Source organism: Triturus cristatus, chromosome 8 (genome assembly GCF_964204655.1).
Source record: "Triturus cristatus chromosome 8, aTriCri1.1, whole genome shotgun sequence".
In the NCBI taxonomy this organism is placed as follows: Eukaryota; Metazoa; Chordata; class Amphibia; order Caudata; family Salamandridae; genus Triturus; species Triturus cristatus.
This window is the reverse complement of record NC_140591.1, coordinates 1,056,900,594-1,056,921,994: the sequence shown is the minus strand read 5'-3', so window position 1 is coordinate 1,056,921,994 and position 21,401 is coordinate 1,056,900,594. Positions and strand designations below refer to the sequence as shown.

The 21,401-nt window shown below is 40.8% G+C and overlaps 1 protein-coding gene across 1 annotated transcript in view; it reads left to right on the top strand.

The window, feature by feature from the left end:
* Window positions 1-21,401, top strand: part of LOC146805376 (interleukin-18 receptor accessory protein-like) — a 253,044-nt gene that overhangs the window by 198,229 nt on the left and 33,414 nt on the right. The window contains exon 7 of the mRNA XM_085622596.1: window positions 14,500-14,623. Within this exon, the coding sequence (XP_085478722.1) occupies window positions 14,500-14,623 (124 nt within the window). The remainder of the gene's footprint in view (window positions 1-14,499; window positions 14,624-21,401) is intronic.

The following is a 21,401-nucleotide window of genomic DNA, read 5'->3' as shown; positions in this document are numbered from 1 at the left end:
CCTAGGTCTACAATTTTAGAGGGGCCATCTTCACAGTGACTCATCTGAAGACATTTTTAAGTTTGTTGAGTGGCTGTCATGTCTCATGGCGCCATTCAGAAAACATTGCCAGCAGAAACCTGACAGATTGATCAGCCTTAAATAGAAATTGCGAACTGTTAGTTTGGTTGAAAGGATACTGGTGGAGTATCCTGTCTCAATATTAAAGTATCTCAATGAAGAGTGAGGGTCGGAGGGATCTGGTTTAAAGACTCAAATAGTTTCAAAATCCCCAATTCACAGTATTATAATTCACAAAGAAAACTATGAGTCTTGTAACGTTTAAGACCTAAACACTTGTACGAAGGGAATGCTTAGTAGAGTGAGACTATCAATTCATGTGTAGATATATGTATATATGAATTTGGTTCCCATCATCCACATAATGTGGCTCGCTTCATCATCTGGGAAACCGGGACCTGTTAGAGAACCATCTTCTACTTAGATGTCGTAGATATTGGTCTCATATATGTCCCAGATCTCTTTTGTGGTGTGTTGATTTGTTGTGTGATGAAGGAGAGATGCTATAGTAATAGTTCAGGATGATGACTGCAGTGCAAGTGATAAGTGCTAGTGAGAAAATGCTGTTTAAAATTGTCTATCAAGGCACAAGAGATACTTTATTAGGACGCTACCTTGATGACAATGAATAAAAACAGTGCTACAACAGTTTAAACAAATAACTGTGATGGAGAGATGGTCTACATGTTTCAGCTACAGGATAATGTTATCCAAGCTTTCATCAGGACCAAAGGAAGCTACTGCATAAGTGATTTTGTGCCAGAGTAACAAAGACAAACAATTACGATACAACCTGAACCCTGTTATTGGGCCAAGAGGATCCGTGGAGAACAATTTTACTTCATTAACCTACACGGATAAAGACAAAAGAAACACAAAACAAAGCATAACCATTGACATCATGATCTTATGGGGTCAAAAACCAGTGCATCCAGATAAATGTCTAGTATGCTAGTACTCTAAATGTATCTTGACACCAACAAGTCTGTCCGAATAGGTTCATTAGAAAATTCAAGGCACTTACCCAATTAGTGGTGGGTATGGGCCTCGCCTCACCTGGCAACTGCTCAGGTAATGGAGGCACCGGTCTGTAAAGTAATAAGAGGGTTCAACATTATAAAACCCCTAAGGTGGTTTGATATATAGAAAAACCGCTTTATACACAGCGCGTGAGGTTAAAAACATAGCCGAGGAGTTCACCGTAAGCCATCCGATTGTCAGAATGTTAGTTAGGAACTAACATTAGTTATGTCTCAAGATCTTACGAGATCGGTGAATGTTAGTTAATGTGAGTTCAAAGATTGGGAGTTTAAAGACCCATATCTAATGATCGACGCGCACTTCGTATCCCTAGTAACCTATCTCACTTTTCTTTACTTAAACAAGGAGCTCAACGCACGCTGGTTATCTCCCCTTCGAGCTCAGCATCAGCGAGGGGTACCGACGGATAGGTGAGAGCACAGCTATCATCCTTTTACTACTTCTTGGATTTGAACCAAGAGAGCAGAATGAAAGACTAGTTTCATTTCTCATTTTACAGACACAGGGTGAGGTCATGAGTCTTTTATCTGACCCGAGCGTACCTTACGATGTATATTTTTTGGAACTACTGGGGTATCTCTTTCCTCCCATGCGACCTTAGAGAATGAACATTGACAACTGATTTGTAACTGCCATTAGATATGGGTCTTTAAACTCCCAATCTTTGAACTCACATTAACTAACATTCACCGATCTTGTAAGATCTTGAGACATAACTAATGTTAGTTCCTAACTAACATTCTGACAATCGGATGGCTTACGGTGAACTCCTCAGCTATGTTTTTAACCTCACGCGCTGTGTATAAAGCGGTTTTTCTATATATCAAACCACCTTAGGGGTTTTATAATGTTGAACCCTCTTATTACTTTACAGAGCGGTGCCTCCCTTACCTGAGCAGTTGCCAGGTGAGGCGAGGCGCATACCCACCACTAATTGGGTAAGTGCCTTGAATTTTCTAATGAACTTATCCGGACAGACTTGTTGGTGTCAAGATACATTTAGAGTACTAGCATACTAGACATTTATCTGGATGCACTGGTTTTTGACCCCATAAGATCACGATGTCAATGGTTATGCTTTGTTTTGTGTTTCTTTTGTCTTTATCCGTGTAGGTTAATGAAGTAAAATTGTTCTCCACGGATCCTCTTGGCCCAATAACAGGGTTCAGGTTGTATCGTAATTGTTTGTCTTTGTTACTCTGGCACAAAATCACTTATGCAGTAGCTTCCTTTGGTCCTGACGAAAGCTTGGATAACATTATCCGGTAGCTGAAACATGTAGACCATCTCTCCATCACAGTTATTTGTTTAAACTGTTGTAGCACTGTTTTTATTAATTGTCATCAAGGTAGCGTCCTAATAAAGTATCTCTTGTGCCTTGATAGACAATTTTAAACAGCACTTGCTCACTAGCACTTATCACTTGCACTGCAGTCATCATCCTGAACTATTACTATAGCATCTCTCCTTCATCACACAAAAAATCAACACACCACTAAAGAGATCTGGGACATATATGAGACCAATATCTACGACATCTAAGTAGAAGATGTTTCTCTAACAGGTCCCGGTTTCCCAGATGATGAAGCGAGCCACATTATGTGGATGATGGGAACCAAATTCATATATACATATATCTACACATGAATTGATAGTCTCACTCTACTAAGCATTCCCTTCGTACAAGTGTTTAGGTCTTAAACGTTACAAGACTCATAGTTTTCTTTGTGTATTATAATGGAGTATCCTGTCTGCCAAGTTTTAAATAAACCACTTAGCGTGTCATTTAGAGTTTGGTGGACAGAGTACTCCATCACACATGTGACGGAGTACCAGGTAAACCATACTCTCCGTCCTCTCGCTCTATTCTGCTCCAGCATTAGATGGAATACGGGCTGTCGGAGTAAGCACATTAGTCTGTCTGCCCTATTTAGAATCAACAGCATGATGCTTTTTTCTGTCTGTCACTTGCAGTAAATACCTGGTGGCATCGGACAGAAAAAAATGAATGATCTCCCCCGCCCTACACCTTGGAGGAAATATCCACAGTCCAGTGGTCATTAGTTCATTCATTTCAGAAACAAACTCCCGCATCGATAGTGCGATTAAATAAATATTAGGAACATTATGTTGGAAAATGTGACTGTTTTAGTAATCCCAGACATTGTAAATTGTTCAAGCACAACAGTAGCTGCAAAAGGGAGGCAAGCCAGAAGGCTATCACATTTGTGTAGAACTACTATGAATTTTAAAATGGAAATATGAAATAGTAGGAAATCATGGCTTCTGGGAATACTTTTAACAATTCCTAATAAGCCACATTAAAACCTTCTACTGCTTTGCATATACTTGAAGGCAGGTCGAAAAATCTATTCCAAGGAAAGTACACTATCTCTGCAAATACTTACAGGAAATATGTAGGACTTTAATCTAAATCTTGTTCATCTTAACACAGACATTGAGTCCACCAGAACATAAGATCTAACCTCGCATATTCCACCATCACAGTCTCATCCACCGCAGCAGAACAGTGGCTTAATTGAAATACATCACTCCATCCTCCTCCGAGCAATGAATGACCGGAACAAGCATGACCAACCAGCAGACATCACACATGTGGGGCTGAAATGTGATGCAGTACTCAATTACACTTTTCTCTCGCTTCCTGTCTTCGAACAGCTCTAAAAAAATGTCATTGAACATTGATTGGAAAGAAATCACTTCCTGCAGAAAGCAGTACTGCTGATAGGAAGCTATAAGCTTCAATGTGCCAACCAGGTGGATGTTGGCTCACTTAATCTAAGAGCAGGGCATGTTAAATAGTCATCCAAAGCGGAAAAGCATTTTGAAAAATAGAGGAGCAAATATGATGAGGACTTTATTAATTATCTAAAGACAACTGCCGTAGATAAAAGCCCTTTTACTCATCTAACGTCATTAGTGTATGGTCTGGAAACTTTTCCAGAAACTTTTGGGGTATGGTAGAACTTAGTTCCATTCAGTCTATATAGATCAATTTTCGAATTACCAAACTCCACTAGAGAAGCTCAAATTCACCTGCAATTTGTCCTTATGGAGGAAGCCCTGGGCCAAGTGGAACTTTACTAAAGCTTTAGTTTAAATTTAAAAAAAGCAGAGGTTGGGGCATTTAAATATCATCTTCGCTAAGACTTGATCAAGCCCCATTCCACGCTGCAGCATATTGCTGCTGAGAAAATCCTCATGGAGCTCCAAATTGTTCCACCATGGTCCCTGAACATCACCTATGAATGTTTTAAACACTGCCTGAGGAAAGTTGTTAAAATTCAATATGCTTAAGCTGATGTGCAAACCCTACAGGCAAAGGCACTTCAACAAAACGTATAACTGCCATTTCTAAGACACTCAAATTTAAAATACTGAGGCTCATTATGGGACTATTTGATGTAGGAGAAGTCACCTGACACAGCCTGTTACTTCTGCTCTTAGCACAAGGAGTTTTGGGCCCATGTTTTATGTGTCTGTGCTGCTGTTGACTAAGATTGCAGATCACTGCTCAAACCGCTATTTTGTGAGCTGAACGATGAAACCTGTCAGGAGGCCATTAGACACTGCTTCCACGGACCTGATTGCAGACTTATGGGTCATTCAGAAGGGCACTGAATCCAATTCGGGTTTGCTGAATCCGATCCGAAGCCCTTGTTTCTGACCGATTCGTTCCCAGTTCCGAACGACCACATGCAATGACTGTAAACTGTTAGGGCTGACCGAATCGGTTCCTAAAGGCATTCGGACAGGTCAATCCTTTCCGCAGCCGATTCGTACAGCTCTATGGACTAGATTTCTGAGCGAGCAAGTACGATGACCAATTCGAACAGCCTTTCTGGTTCGGTTTCACCAGAAGGAAACGGCTACCAGAATCGGTCTTTGAGCCCATAGCTAGCCCCCCTTCAGCCGGGGCCCTTCGAATCGGGCCTGTGGGGGTACCCATGGGTCCCTCTTTTCCACCCATGCACAGTGTTTCAGGCACCCCATGGTGCAAGGTTTTCCCCAACCACCTCTTTCTTCAATTGGAGCCTGTGTTCACGTTCGCAACACAGGCTCCCATTGATGTCAATGGGAGTCTGACCGAATTGGTTCCGGATGCGTACAGATGCATTGTACTCGTTCCGTTGGACTCCCCCAATCTGAGTTGTACAGAAAGCAATCCATAATCGGAACGAGATCGGAATCGGGTCCTTAGGGTGAGATTTCCCAGGTTTATGGACAAGGTTTCCGAAATCTACGGCTAAAAAGCAAGAAGTTCGCCAAATAGAATAAAAGTAGGAAATCACGTTTGGGAGTGTAAACAGCACAAACTGAGCACTTTTATTGTTTATTCATTCGTTTACATGACATTCACAGTCATTTAAGAAACATTTTATGCCTGTTTGCTCTACGCATAGGGTCTACTGGATATTATTGAAATCTACAGAGATTGAGTAGAGACGCTAGAAGGACCACAGGTTATACTTTTATGTGTACATGCGTTTTATTGTAAATATAATGAATGAAAAATCCTACTAATTGTTTTACCTCATTTGAATGGTTTTAATTAACAGTCAAATAAAGGTTTTATTAGTGTATACTCTGTTGACTGCTGTGTTGTCTTTTCTGTAATTTTGAGTCTGGAATACTGAATAATTAAGTAATTAAAAAAGAATATAGATTGCCCGATTTAATGTCCAGAAAACCTCTGACTGCCCTAGGACCCCAAGAAAAGGCCTCACAAAAGGTAATAAAAGAAAAAGGGGCACTTGATAGTGGACAATTTTACCTAGTTAAAAAAGAGGTTTTGATATAAAGCTACTGAGAAAAGTGAAATATACAATCCTTTAGACATTCACAAGGTGTAAAGTTTGTTCTGACTTACATTAACAAAGACGCCAACATACCATAGATGAGAAGCATGACTAGCTGTAAATCCTGAAAATCTATTTAGCACTTGTGACACACTGGATCAACTTATCATTCTTAAATGTCACTGAGATAAGTCAGAGGCCCCTCGGAATGGGATCTTTTCTTACTGACCAAAGCCTGCACATCAAAATTGTCTTAACACATTGAATCACATTCAGGCTATCCTGTGGTGTTCAGCAGACACTATCACAATTGGCTTAGTTATTTAGGGCCCTATTACGATGTGAGTCGGAAGAGGCTTTCCGATCATATCGTCGGTTTCACTTCCGACCACCTAATTACAATCTAGGCGGTCGACATTCGGGTTGGATTCCAACGGGCTCCAGGAGCCCTTCGGCCGGTCAGAGACCGCAACGTAATCTCATGCGCCGGCGTTTCCGCCGTCAGGATTAGTCCTGTTTATCTGAGCCTATGTACTCTTTTATGACCTGTTGCACTCACCCTTCATTCTAGGTACCTTCTTATCATGCTTGATTAGGAACTGACCTGGGCTGTTCAATGCAGTTTGCAGAATGACTCTGAACAACAGCTTGGGCTACCATGTAAAGAAGCTGAGGAAGTTCCTCTGCCTCCTGTATTCCATCTATTGAATTGAATGTGAAAGATTGGAGAGCTTCTCAAGACTTTAAACCAAGGCTTCAAAGCGAGGCATCAAGGATGGGAATTAGTTCGAAAAAAATACACATATGTGCCTTGTGTCAAAGTCACAAATAAGCAAAGTACGCAGTTTAAGACTGAAAGTAAAGTGCATATTGGGAGGCCGAGACATCACATGTCTTTGAAAACTAGTTTTTCACTATTGTCCTGCTGAGAATTTGTATTGTTCCCTCATCTTTGTGATCTTCCAGAAGCGGTTCTGAAAGCCAAACATGGGGAATAATTTCCTGGGCTGATGACTACATTTGAGGGCTGAAGCAGGCTTCACCTGTTCAGGAAGAACCATGCGACCTTTGTGAAAATATTTACCTTTGAAATATATAATGACACAACATCACCCTTAGCCTATCCTCAAAAAGACCAGGATCTAATGCTCGCATTGCTAGATATGGTACTTAACGGAAACTGGACAGTCACTGTGTACTAGTGCTCATCTTCTTAGTTCTTAGTATGCCCAGATGGCATGTAGAAGCAGACACGGTTATTAGGAAGCCTCAACCACATGCCAGTCATAAACCCCCAGAGAACGACAAACAAAAGCACTGAGACAGAGTCAGAATTCTATTGTGCAGTATGCGAATCCTAAAATAAATGGATACATTCTGTGCTCTTGATTTACAGTGATCCATGTGAATAGTTTCACTTGGCAGCTAGGGCAAGATAAATAACAAACATTAACTAAACTACTAATGACTGAAGAGAATGATGTGGAGCCTGGTCATATTAGTGTTTGGCTATTGTGAAAAATTATGTTGTTGACTGAGGAGGGTGTTAACCCTGCTCACGAAAAGCCACAATCCCTGTCAGAGTGAACCACAAAAGTCACTAAATTAACCTGAGCTTAAACCTGTGGTAGCTTGGCATGAAAGCAGTCAGGTTTATTTTTGAGGCAATATATAAAGTATTGATGCAGCATAGAAACAGGAATAAAGTGAAACACAGCAGAAGAAAACCCCACACCAATTTATGAAAACAGAGAAATAATTTGGCACCGAAGAGACAAAAATAGAGAACCGGAGTTATGAATTTATTATGTTTAAGGTCAAAACTAGCAACTAAAATATCCAACCAACTGACCCCGGACATATAGTAATTCCAGACCAGGTCAAAGTTGAAAAATATGGCATATAGTGATAGAGAACGAGTCGGGTACAAGAAGTGGATTAGCCCAGGTTGGTGCTTGCTTTTAGAGTTAGAAGAGATTCTGAAGAAAATGTTCTGACAATGTGAATTTCAATGGGGAAAGGCTACAGACAGTGTCTGAGGAAGAAGCTTCATCATCGGAGAGCTACTGGACAAATCTGTTGTGAAGATTTCCTCATTCAGACTTAATCCCTTTTTTGGAAGTCAAAAATCTCCAGCGGTGTCAAGGCTGGAGGCTGCAGCCAATGACAGTACCACAAGGCCAGATACCCCTTTGGCTAAGGACAGCTGAAGAGAATTTGCTGTGAATTCAGAGCATAGCGGGAGCTGGTGTGAAGTCAGGCCAACCGGCAATGTACCTTGGTTGGATTGATGAACCTGGTCTCGGTCTCTTTGTGGTTAGCAGAGCAGCTATTAACCAAAACCTTTTAAAGTTACAAGTTTGGGATTTTGGCTATCTGGGCTCCTTTAGCACTACCACTAAGGGTCAAGGACTGGAGGGGTACAACTTTGAGGATTAGGTCTCACTCCAGCTGGGTCCAGGTAAGGATTCAAGATGATTGGAGCCCGTTCTGCCCCTGAGGCTCTGATCAGGAGGCCAGTGGACTCGCCCTTGGAGTCACTCTGGAAGTCCTGGGTTCACAGTAGAACAGGGTGAAAACAGCAAGGCAGGCCTTTGAAGGTTCAAGGCAGGCTTCAGGCAGCAAAGCAGGGCCTTCCAGGTGCGTCAAAGCAGTCTTATGACATACACAGTAGGCTACAGCAGTTGACAGTCCTCTGAGAGTCCTTCTGCATGTCCAGAAAGTGAACAGAAGAGTGGGTGTGAGGGTCATATTGTTAGACCTGGTGCCTCATTTGAAGTAGGAGAAGTTTCTAGAGAATTCCCTTTAAAGTGCTTGACGCTTTTTGCTTCCCTTGCCCTGGCTTTAAGCTGGCTGCATGAATAATTCAAGGGTGGGAAGTCCTTTGTGTGAATGCAGAGCACAGCCTATTCAGCTGAAACTGGGGCTGTACCCAGCTCCACACCCCTATCCTGCCAAATTCAAGATGAAGTATGCTGGTACTTGGTGAGGACGTTCACTGCTCTATAGATAGAACTCAAGGGCTTGTAGTGCGTCTTCTTGATGAATTTGAGTGTATAAGCAGACAACTGCGATGGGATGTCCCTTCACCCCAGAAATGGCGGTCCTGTACATGACGAGATACAAGGATAGATATGTATATAACAACAACCCATTCATCGACCACATATCCCAGTGGCATCGATATATTGAAGAAATTTGGTGCATCTGGAATGGTAACAAAGTAGACCTCTTGAAGTTCTATAATTGGCTGAATGCCAGAATTCCAGATATAAAGTTCAGATTGTCCCATAGCCAAACAAGTCTCACAATTCTTAGATGTAGAAGTCAGACCCTCGGGCACAGGATTAATAACCACTCTATACACAAAACCGACAGATAAAAATGCGGCATTGCACTTCAAAAGGTTCCACCCCAAAAGTTTTAAAGATAACATACCGTATGATCAGTTTTTGAGAGTGAGACTAATTTGCACACGGAGGGAGGACTATGATCTACATTCATATGCGTTGATGGAAAAATTGACAGATAAAGGCTATCCATACAAACTATTAAAACATTCAAGGAAAAGGGCTTGGTTCACACCAAGAGTAGAGCTGCTGCAAAAAAAGTCCAAAACACCAATGAATAGACCAGTATGCGTGTCACCATATGGCCCCCAAACTAATGCGTTCGAAAAGATCATCCATCAGAACTGGCATCTTATCAAAGGAATGGATGATGGATTTGATATACCATTCTTTGCATTAAAAAAGAATACCAGCATTGGACAACGCATAATCAGAGCCACAGACGGGCAACAGAAAAGACTAGACAACTTACGTTCATTCCTGAGTTTAAAACCCATTCAAGGACACCATAAATGTGGAAATTGTACAGCTTGCAGTTACAGCATCGAGGGATCCGTTTACATGAATGGCCGAGAAAAATGGCAACATAATGATTTTTCAAATTGCAAAACTAGGAAGGTGGTTTAAGCAATTATACGCCCATGCCCACACATGTACATAGGCAAAACCAACCAGGAGGTCAGACAAAGAATCGCGCAACATCGTTCCAGAATAAAGAACAAAATTATGAGTGCACCTCTAGTCAGCCTCTTCCATGAATAAACCACAACGAGAAAGAATTTAATTGGGCAGTCCTCAGTGTCATCAAGCCAAATCCCAGAGGTGGCGTTCCCGAAATCCTGTTAACCCGGAGCGAACCGTATTTGCTAATGAAATTCAACACAGCCTTTTGTGGTCTGAATGAAATGATGGAGATCAATAGACTATAACACTCATCTACAATATTATGAGCTACCCTAGCCTATGATTATGCATGAAGGAATATTTCATTTTCCAACAAAAGGGTATCTTCAAAGCAAGATTATACCACAAAAACTGACTACTAATTGCAGCATGCAACAGAGTATCACAAGCCAAACTTCCTTGGTTGTCTACTAGTAATGCCTTAATTATTCACATGCACTTCCGCGTTTCAAGAATGCAACCGGTTGTTTGAGGAGAAGACACAAAGATATTTGATTTTCTGTGAGAGGCAAGTAAAAATAATCTCCCGCTTGAATGGGTGCAGCCCGGCTTTGAAAGTCTAAGGAACGCAACACTGAATGATACATTGTTTCAACTCTTTCAGACATGCAGGTCCGTGAATTCCTAGGAGTCACACTGTGCACTATCAACAATTGAAATATACAGAATTCTACAAAGGGAGCTGGCAAGTCTTTTTCCTAACTCCAGAGTGTCATCTCAATAAAGTACTCTGAAATAGCAATGTGCTTTGAAAAGGAGACGTTCCTCGCGCAACTGCCAACTCTGTTTGTTTTCCTTAAAAAAAGCCACAGTTAAGACAAGCGTGCAAATGCAGACATCACACTAAATTAAATTCAAAACTTGACTTTCTTTTAGAAACACAAATTGAAATGTTGGATTTTGACAATAGCCGTTAAATACTGCAAGCAATGCAGGTCCCAGTCTAAAACATCATTGAAAAAGGTACCGCACTACACTATAACCACGTTGTGGGTCAGCTCAAAAGGGATTAGATATAACTACTAAAACAATGTTTTATGATACATTTTCCAGCACTGACCAAGTCCCGGTCCTGAGGAGAACCCCAGAAATTGTGGAGAGTTTGAAACGGGTTGACACAGCTGGTTGGGGGAAGAAAATTTGTGAATAAATCAGCACAAGCTAGGAAATATGGCATAATGCCGGCTCCTGCAGTATCTTATCCCCACTAGCTTACACCGGCAGGATGCATAGAGTTATTGTTTTATAAATGAAAACTCTGCCAGGTGTTATTTTCTTAGATTGAAGGACTGGTCAATTTCACAATTGTATAGTCTTTTTATTTATGTGTTAATGTTTTTGTATGTTGAATCATTGTTGTAAATTGTATATATGAGAACAGAAAGAAAGGAAAAAAAGTTACCCTTCATAAAAGACATGCTATTAATGTTGATATTGTTAAAAAAAATAGAGAAATAAGTGTGAAATAAATCACAAGGGTCACTACATTTGTAAATTTGGTTCTTACAGCCAAATTTAATAACTTGAATTCAGCACCTAGACACTGAAACTGTTGATATAACTTTGCAAAAGTGGCATTTTCAAAACTGTAACTTAAAACCTGACTTTGCAATGAAAGAGGATTTTTTTATTACAATTTCACCAAACATAACATATGCTTACATGTTCCTAATCAAAACTTTGCACTTATTAAATGTAATAAGAAAACCCAAAGTTATCCTATGGGAAATGTAGGTCTCACAGGAGTGGGAAACAAATTTAGGACTATTTCATTAATAGGACATGTAAAGCTTAAAAGCGCATATCCAACCTTTTAATTAGAATGCGCCTTGTCATATGGCCTACCTTAGAGGTGACGTATATGCAATAAAAAGGGGGTTTAAGGCTTGGCTAGGGGTTTTTATTGTGTCAACAAAAAGAGGGACAAATGGGTAAGATTAACGAGGTCCAGTGTACATACCCTAACGACTAATGAGACAAAAAGAGTACAAAGTTCCTCTGGTCAGAGAAGAAAAGGTAATAGTATCAGCAGGATTTGTCGTGTGTCACGGAAAGGGGGGAAAACCCTTTTGTTGGAACTAGGGCTCTCACACACCCAGCAAGCTAGGTGTCATGCTTCATCATTTGAGCCTGCCCCTCGTCAGGTCGGCGCTGCAATTCCTGACGGGCTCCCAATAATGGGGCTCTTTGGCGGGGATCTTCTGTTCCTGCCGAAGGGTGCTGTGGGGGTAAGGGGCCCTAGACTATGTAGATGTGGTGTGAGGATAAAATAGGTACTGTTTGTCCACGAAAAAATGTATTTTAATGAAGTGGTAAACAGCCTAATTAAAAGAAATGAGAAAATGAGGTGGGGATAGCTACTAGTGATTATGACGCTAGTTATGTATGCCCTACACTCAGGAAGATCAACATGTTTCTTGCCTATAAAGCCAGCAAATGGTCACGGCAATTCGTCAGGATCAAAAAACATAAACTATCTACAACGAAGGTATGTGTGTCCTACATACCAGAGAGGTGCTCAGAAGTAACCTATGGAAAGATGGGAAACAGAAAAAACACATGACAAAATACCGCATGGTGCTGATACTATTACCTTTTCTTCTCTGACCAGAGGAACTTTGTACTCTTTTTGTCTCATTAGGGGTTTTTATTGCCAAATCTCATTTGCAGTTTAAAACTGCAAACAAACTGCAATGGCAAGCCTGGGACATGTTGTAAGGTGCTACTTAAGTGGGTGTTACATTATGTGCTGCAAGTCCACTAGTAGCATATAATTTACAGTCCCCAGGTGAAAGGCATACCAATTTACTAGGGACTTATAATTGGATGAAATATGCCAATCTTGTCCAAGCCAATGTTGCCATGATTTAGGAAATGAGGACAAGCTCTTTAGCTCCGGCTATTAGTGGTAAAGTGCACATAGTCCAAAAGCCAACAAAACTAATTCAGCATCAATAGCAGGGGTTAAGGCAAAAAGTTGGGGGTGACCCTGCGGAGAGGGCAAGTCCAACAGCTAAAATATGAGGTCTATTTATTCATGATTGCAAAGCATAAATCCATAATTTGTAAAAAATTCTTGAGAGAATATGATGGATGGGTTTGCACGTCAAAGGGGGGATTGTGCTTTTCACAATTGTTTGCTGAAGCCCTATAGCTTTGCTGAGAGTCATATAGATGAAAATGAATGCAGGCCAAGTTTGAATGAGACTCACTTTAGAGGATCAGCCATGTTGCAATATGATAAACACTTTCCAGAACTATCCCATGTTGAACTTGAAGCGAGCTGGAAGATGGGATGATGAGCCTCACTGCCTGTTGTAATAGATAAGGGGATCAAGAAAGTTGCTTACATTGAAAAGCTGCAGCCTTTTGTGAGGAATAACCTAATATCCTCCAGGAACCAGAGATGCTCAACCTTAATCAAACATGTATAGGAATGGGAGGAGACAGGAAGCTGATATTTGGGCTATATAGCGGCATCCTAACAAAAAATGACAAGAGACTGGGCAGCCTAAAATCATGTTGGGGTGTGGATACAGGAGATAAAATTAGTGAACAGGGATTTAATAAGATACTAAGGAGCTGTAAAAAAATGCCAGGTTGAAATTGATCAATTATAAGTGCATACACAGAGGGATTCCCCAACTGCTGCACAAGATAAAAGCAGTTCATGCCGATGCCTGCCTCAGGTGCCAGGCGAGCAGTGGTACAATCATACACATATGAAGGGAGTGCCCTGGGATGGACCGGTTTTTGGCAAGGGTTGATAAGCTGAAAATGTTAAAGCAATAACAATACAACCAGCTGTACAATTGTGACTGTTGAGATTGGTCCAGAGTAGCAATGCCGAAAGTGGTTGAGCTAGGCTTGGAGCTGGCAAAAAGAGAAATGCAGTCCGATGGAATAGGCGTACAGAACTGAGTATCAGGGTTTGGGGTGGCTAGGAGGCATAGATGATTACATGGGTGTTTGCAGAGTGCGTGGTGTGGAAATGAATACAATACCAAACAGGAGAAGATGGTGAGGTACTGGTGTGGCAAACAGCGCTAGTGGAATTGGAGCAACAGGCAGATGATGAAAATGAGCACAGTGAACATCACGATGAGGAAGATATTATATACAAACATTGGACTGCAACATGGGGACATGAATGGAAAGAAAGTAAGGCGAATTGGATTGATTAAAATGTGTAATACAAAACACTTATTGGTCGAGTTTTGGCTGCATGAAATCACCAATGTGGGGGTTCCTAATTGGGAGAGGGAGGAATGAATAAGTGAATGTACGTTGCTAAACATCAATAAATATAGATACAAAAATAAATTGTAGGAATCACTGCACAAATGCGTTCTGCCATCTAAAGATCCCTGGAAAGGTATTGAATGATAATAATACTAAAAGAGGCAGCAGGCTACACTTTAATGGTCATGGAGATTCTTTGTTTCCTCAGTGTTTCGGATTTAATGTAGAAAAATCATTACTTTGTGTAGTGTGATTCCATGTCAAGGTTCCATGCCTAACCTTACTTTCTTTCATCCCTGTAGGAAAACCTTTTGAACTAAAATGTAAAGTTATGTTTGGTTTTGAAATGAAACCAACTGCCTTTGTGACATGGCTACGGAGTAATCTAAGCCTAACTGCTGATCAACTTCAGCAGGAAAACATCAAGTAAGTAGATTCTCCCTTTATCCATGATTGTGAAATGTGAAAAACTCCTTCGGCGTGCTGTACCTTTAATATCTTACACCTCAAAAGCAAGCCCACGGGTTGGGCGTTCCATTTCATGAGGCAATGTGCCCCAAGATAATGTACAAAGCCAGCATATCAAAAATACTGTCAAATAAGAAAGGGCTGACTCAATGAGTGAATTCTAGAGTAGAATTAGAAAATGTATGAAGATTTATTACCAAACTTCAGTAGGTACAATAGAGAGATAATACAGTGCATGATGTAGCAAGTCTCAGTTAAATGCAAATATCATTGCAGTGAAGGCTCTCAGTAGTAGGACAATGCAGGATATTAAACAAAATCAAAAATAGACTGAGACTCAAATGGGCAGCAAACTCAGTAAGAAATTGGAAGCATCTCTGATGCCATAGGATAGTTATTTGGCTCATCAACCGATTCGAGGGTTTATACAGGAAACATTCTCATAGAACATCATGGAAAGTGCAGAATAATCATGGTCTGAGCAAATAAATACATCTTCAGCAAATCATAATAAACCTTTAAAAATATCATACAACCCTACCATCCAAGCACTAACCCATTACATGAATATTGATTGAGCCCCCTCTGACCTAATGTCAGAATGAACTAGTTACAAAAACAACAATGCTTCATTGTGAATAAATGCAAAACTTTGTGCAAGCAGAAGATCCTTCAGGAAAAGTTATATTAGTAGGCATATGCCAGGGAATCTTTTTCAATAACAGTGTCATTCATAAATAAACAAACATGACTTGCTGAACTAGGGGCAGCATAAATAACAAATAGTGAATGTGAAATCCATTTTGAATAGGATGAAGTCAAGGACTAGCTGAGGCCTAGTTAGCATAAGCCAGGAAAACACACTTTAGCAGGTCATAATAAAATAATTTCAAATGCAACAGTATATTATTAGTGTGCACATGTGGATTTGGTTGTAGATTGTTGAGCAACTAATAATAATGTACATTCTTGATTCATTCATAAAAGCTTCCTCAACACGAAGGATTTTTAACTTAGACTTAAATACCACAACCCCAGGGGAAGTTAGAGATGGAGGAATATCTGCAATTATCCGTTTCTATTTTAGGAATGATATTTTTTATTATACAACATTTCAATTGTTTTGCCTTTTTTCGTGGCTTTCCCATCTCTTTTCAGCTTTTTCCTGCCAAAGTAATTTAGGAGAAAACTTTGAGAGTCTACTATTTATCACACAGCTCATCAGTCTGATTAATGTGCACATATTTGAATTTACAATCTGACTCTTAATTAGGGCCTATTGTGGGATTTTGGTGAAAAGCTAGGAATGGCATGAACATCAAAACGGGTCGTCCAAGGTTTAGAGGTGTTTCTTTCAAAGGCTATTCATATATTGTGGTAAGCATTACCAAGTGAGATGCCTAACAACGCATAACAGTCCAACTGTACAACTGGTACAGCCCACTGTACATGCATCAATGTGTCCTATTCATAATAAGAGCAGAACCAAGAAAAATTTGTATTCCATTCAATAAAGCATCTACATGACCTGACTTTTGAAAGTCAGGTCATATGAAATATGAAAAGATGACTTTCATGATTTCATTTTAGTTTGACCTTCAGAAGATGTTTAGCTATTTTAGTGATCATAAACATGTATAACTATTTACAATATTGTGGCATTTCCAAGGGTATTTCAAAGAGAAAATCAACAACAAAAACCAAAACACCTATGTTGGAGTACCTCCTCATTTCGACTTCTGGATTCTGCCTTAGTGTATTATGTGCTGGCAATTTGACCTCTATTGATATTTACACTGAAGCTAAATTTGCAAACCTTAAAATTGATGGACAAAAGTCACCGGCGAAACTACTTATGCTTCAAATCAAAGAAACCACTGAGTGCCAAGTTAAATGTACATGAAATTCTCACACTAATCAGAAAGTAAAAGAGGCACACAATTATGATGAAATAGCGAATTGCCGACACATTCAAACCACAAATACCAAAAATAAATATTGCCAAATATTAGCTTTATGTATGTTGTGATACCATTGCCATGCCACCCCATATCCACTCATCAATAGCCTCTCTCCCAATAAAGGGATGCTATTCTGGCATCCAAACCCCTGCCAAGCACAATCAACAGTATTTCTCACCTAATAGAGCAGAATAACTTAAAAAGCAATCTCAACAACCAGGCTGCAGCATACAATGCTCCAAGATACTTCACTGCATCATATCAGATCCTCAACCTACTCAAGCATGCCTTGCTTCAGGAGGGGAAAGAGTAGAATGAACATTGGAAAATACCCTTTCAATGAGTAGAGTGTTATGAGTACCCCTGTAAAACTCCTTTAAAATAATAAAGAATAGCACTGTCCTGCAGAAGAAAGAAATCTCAACATCATGAAAGGCATACAGGCATCTTGAAATGGTTATTATCAGTCCTGTCAGTCCCTTCAAGGGAGCCATTGAGGAAGACTTACACTGTGAATGTAATGCCTCCCTTGGGGGAATTGCTGACCCTACTGCATTTTTAATGGGGCATTACAACAAATAGTTATATGTCCCATTGATTTTGGACATTGTCACGCCTCTGATCACATATTATAGTTATGCTGGAAATGTCTTTGACTGGGCCACCTACTACGTTTACTCCCAAAAGTAAAGGAACAAGTGCACCAGAACCATAAGGTGTGGCTCACTGAACTTGAAGATGTCATGCAACTCTGACGTCTGCATCACAAATTTGCTGTGCCAGGTACCAACGGCCTGATTTTCTGTGTGATGGATGGTACTCCATCACTTCGGATGGCGGAGGAAATTGGCACCACCATCCTGACGGATGACTGTCTGTCAAATGTTGAAATGATCACCAGCCCATGGGTTATCTTTGTCCATTGAAAGGAACCTCTGTCACAGTGGTTCCTGTTAATGTACAAAATGTTTGTGGGGTTGCCTCCGTCTGTTTTGATGGCCATTCAATAAACCTTTTACATTTTTTTTTCAGAAGCAAACTTCCAAAGCAGGAGTTTGTTTCTGCAAAACAACAAAGTTATTACCCCACAGCCTGAATGATTTCTTCTAAAGTGTGTGGATCAGAATTCTTTTTCTGTCCGTCACTAGTAGATTTTTCCAGGTGATGATGAACAAAGAAAATACATTGCACCATCCACCCCCACTCCATCAGGCCATCAGAGGAACCTTTCAATAAACAAAGATAACCGAGGCCTTGTCAACGGAAAACTTACGGCCTACTTATTTCTGAATAAGGCGGGTGGATTGAAGGTTTGGTTGAAAGGGTAGTCTGTCACCTTTGTGATGGAGTTTCCTCTCCACCAAACTCTAAATCGGGCTCCATGAGTCTACCCATGATGCCTTGATCCTAAGTAACAGCTTGAACCTCATACAATAGAGGCTCTACAACCTGCAGATTTTGTCTAGTAAGTATCAGGCACACTCACCCCAAACCTTTCCACACTTGTTCCTAAATGTTTCAGAACACAGTAAAGGACTCCTCTCATTCTTTATTGTGCAACAGCTTGGCAAACCATTGTTTCCCTCAGAGTGTTTCCCTCAGAATGTCCACTCTTTCTGCGAGTGCATTTGTATGGCCTCACCGGCATCATTCTTTTCAACAAATAACATGTTATGCCTACTATTTTTCTACCGTAAAACATATGTATGAAATGTTCACATGCATCCTGTCACAGAGCAAACATGGCATATCTCTAATCTGCAACATGTGGACACTTTGGTCGCAGCACATGCATACTGCACCCTATAGTATTAATGCAGCAGTACCACATTACATGTTGTACACCCAGCATCTACTAACTCTCAAGTGTATTTTAAGGATGATGCCCTTATGTACAATTATGAAAATGTGGACATGGGAGAGACCCCATCTCAGGATGATGTAGATCGGACTGCTATTAATAAAGAATTAAGTGTAACTTGTGATTGCTACCACATGCTAAGTATATCACTACAAACAACAAATGTATTTTTAAAGCATGTACTAATTTGCAAAGAGAAATCCTACCCCCAAATACCAATGAACATTCAACTGCAGCATACATCTATTCCTTCATAACACTTTACTCTTAGTCACCCATAATTAATCATTGGGAACCATACAACTGCCACAGTATCCCAAAACACATCCTTAAATGATTTTTCGCATCACAATCCTGCCCTCCCTAAAACTTGCACATCTTTCAATTGCAAAGAGGAAGTCATTCTCCATTTTTGTGACTGTTGTTCAACTTTATTTGGAGGTGAATTATGTGCTTCTTGTGGGCAGTACAACTCCTTGAATCGAAAAGAATTTAATAGGGACATAGATGCAACAGCTGAGGTGAGTGATGCTGCCATTAGCACACTTAGGGCTTTGGAACCTCTTGATATTTTTGGAGTTTAGAGGGCATTATCACAAATTTTACAATGCCATAATTTCCGCCCTCACTCTAACAGCTGATTGTCAGGGTGGATGCAGTTAGCTTACTCACTGTATATGACCGAGGGGCCTTCCATGCTACCTGGATTCCTCTGGTTGCTTTGTTTACATTTGTACTCCTCCTTCAAAGTCTACTTTAGGTGGTCATGGATCTTGAAAAGTGCAGGGGTCGAGTTTGCATGTTCTGTCCAACCTTCAGAATGTTAATAAGCTGGGTGATCTGCTTGTGTAGTGATGGTGAGGATGGAGATCTGCCTTTTGCCACAAGTGTTGGGAGTACCAGTTGCAAAGGCAAGAGAATTATCTGCAATTTTTTTATGTGTCTTTTTAATGTCTAAGTCTGTGATGCATTTCAACTTATAATACACATCTCCTGTGTCATGTTCCAGGACTGCAGTATATATGGCTTTAGGGGGAATGTATTAGAACCCATAAGCCATGTTCATAATTCCAACTGACATCAGAAGGGTAGTGATTGTATTTCTGCAGGCCTTTGTTGTTGTTGTGGTCCTAGGGGCACCTGGTCCTTTTTGAGGCATAGCTGCATTGTCAAATGTACTCTCATCTAGTCAGTGGCATATACCTCAATTTGCTTTGTGTTGCCTACAGAGTGAAAGGTGTATTAAATGTGTATTTGCTGCATGTACAAGAAATGTTACGTTTTGTTTCTTTTGATTGACGGTGCTCATACAAAGTTCACCTCCTATAGGCTGGATGTTTCTAAAAGCATCCATACTGCAATGTGAATTCTATGAGGCTGAGTGCTCTCCTCATTGTCTCCTTCTAATGCATGTGGGTAAGCTGCAGTGATCCTTCCTGTTTCCAAACTCAGGCCACATCAATGGATGATGCCTTCCTGGTGCCTCGGGTAATTCCACCACAAATTCTTGTGTTCAGTTCATGGGGTTAGGTAGTTACAGTTTTTACCCCACCACAGAATTCCATTAGTTCAGGTCAAAGTGGCCAAGAGAGGTATGTATGCATGCCCTTTTACAACTGTATATGCTTGAAGACAATTTTCCTGAGAAGCCAAATTTTCAGATCTCGACTCTTCTGCTTGTCAAGATATTAGGCATACTTGGAAACTTTGACGGCATTCTGCGTTTTGACTACTCGTGCAATAGGAAGGATGAAGTAGGACTGGGTGAAGGACATAGGGGCCTGATTTGCATGGGGGTTGAACTTACGTCTGACCACCATCCCTTCGGAAACGGGACAGCCTGACTAGCTGTCTGCGGTCCTGCAACCGGTATCACAATGCTACCACCTGTGTATCTTTCCTATTGTGGCGTGTGCTGCAGGCTGCAGCTTACGCCGCAGTACAAAATATACACTCTGCATATCTCTCTGCACTATGTGCCTGTCACATGGTGCAGGGATATGAAGGGGGGCACCATAGGTGCCCCCAGGGCTCATGTTGGAGGGCCAGGGAAAAAGGGGGGGGGCGCTACGGGCCTACAATGTCCCTTTCCGTCTGCCTTTTCATGGCGGGTAAACCACCATGAAACGGTCAGCGGAACCTGACATTGTAATACCTAGGGCGGTGCCCACCATTGTAGGCATTACACTATGTCCAACGGTCTGACGGGCTCCTTTAGCCTGTCTGATCCTTGGCGGTCAGTCTTTTCTGACCACCAACCATCCGTCGACCAATATAATGCGGCAGGCGGAGATGCAGGGTCCGATGGCGGTGGGAGCGCCACCGATGGGGCTGACGGTCGCGGTCTCACTGCCATCATAATGAGGCCCTTAGATATAATTGCACAAATAGCTTTGGGAATTTTGCACCCCAGATTGCAGAGTTAATTTCTCTTTCTCCTTCAAACCTATATTTAGATTCACACAAGTGAGCAATTTGGTCATTCTAACCCAACATCTAAGGTTAATATTGACCTCCAATTATTTTGAACTTTAGGGTATCAAACAATTGCATCATGTTTAGATAACTAGATGCAGAGTTAAGTATACTAAACCTATACTCCCCAAAATATGTTTAACTAAACAATATGGTAGTAGTAGACTTTGTGGAAGCTATATGTGTGCAAATGTATGGGATTTACCTCAATTTTGTGACATAGTACGCAGTAATGTTACTTTATTTAACGAAAATTATAGTTTCTAGATCATAGTCAAGTGCACAGATATATACAGTTTTGCAAAGCATTTATATGTAAATGTTGAAGAAATATGTGTTGAAACTGTAACTAATAAGCTAGGACAAGATGGAGGGGCCAGAGAAGACCATCCCTTCATCACACGCATGCTCTTGCCTGGTGGTTCAAAAGAATTCACAT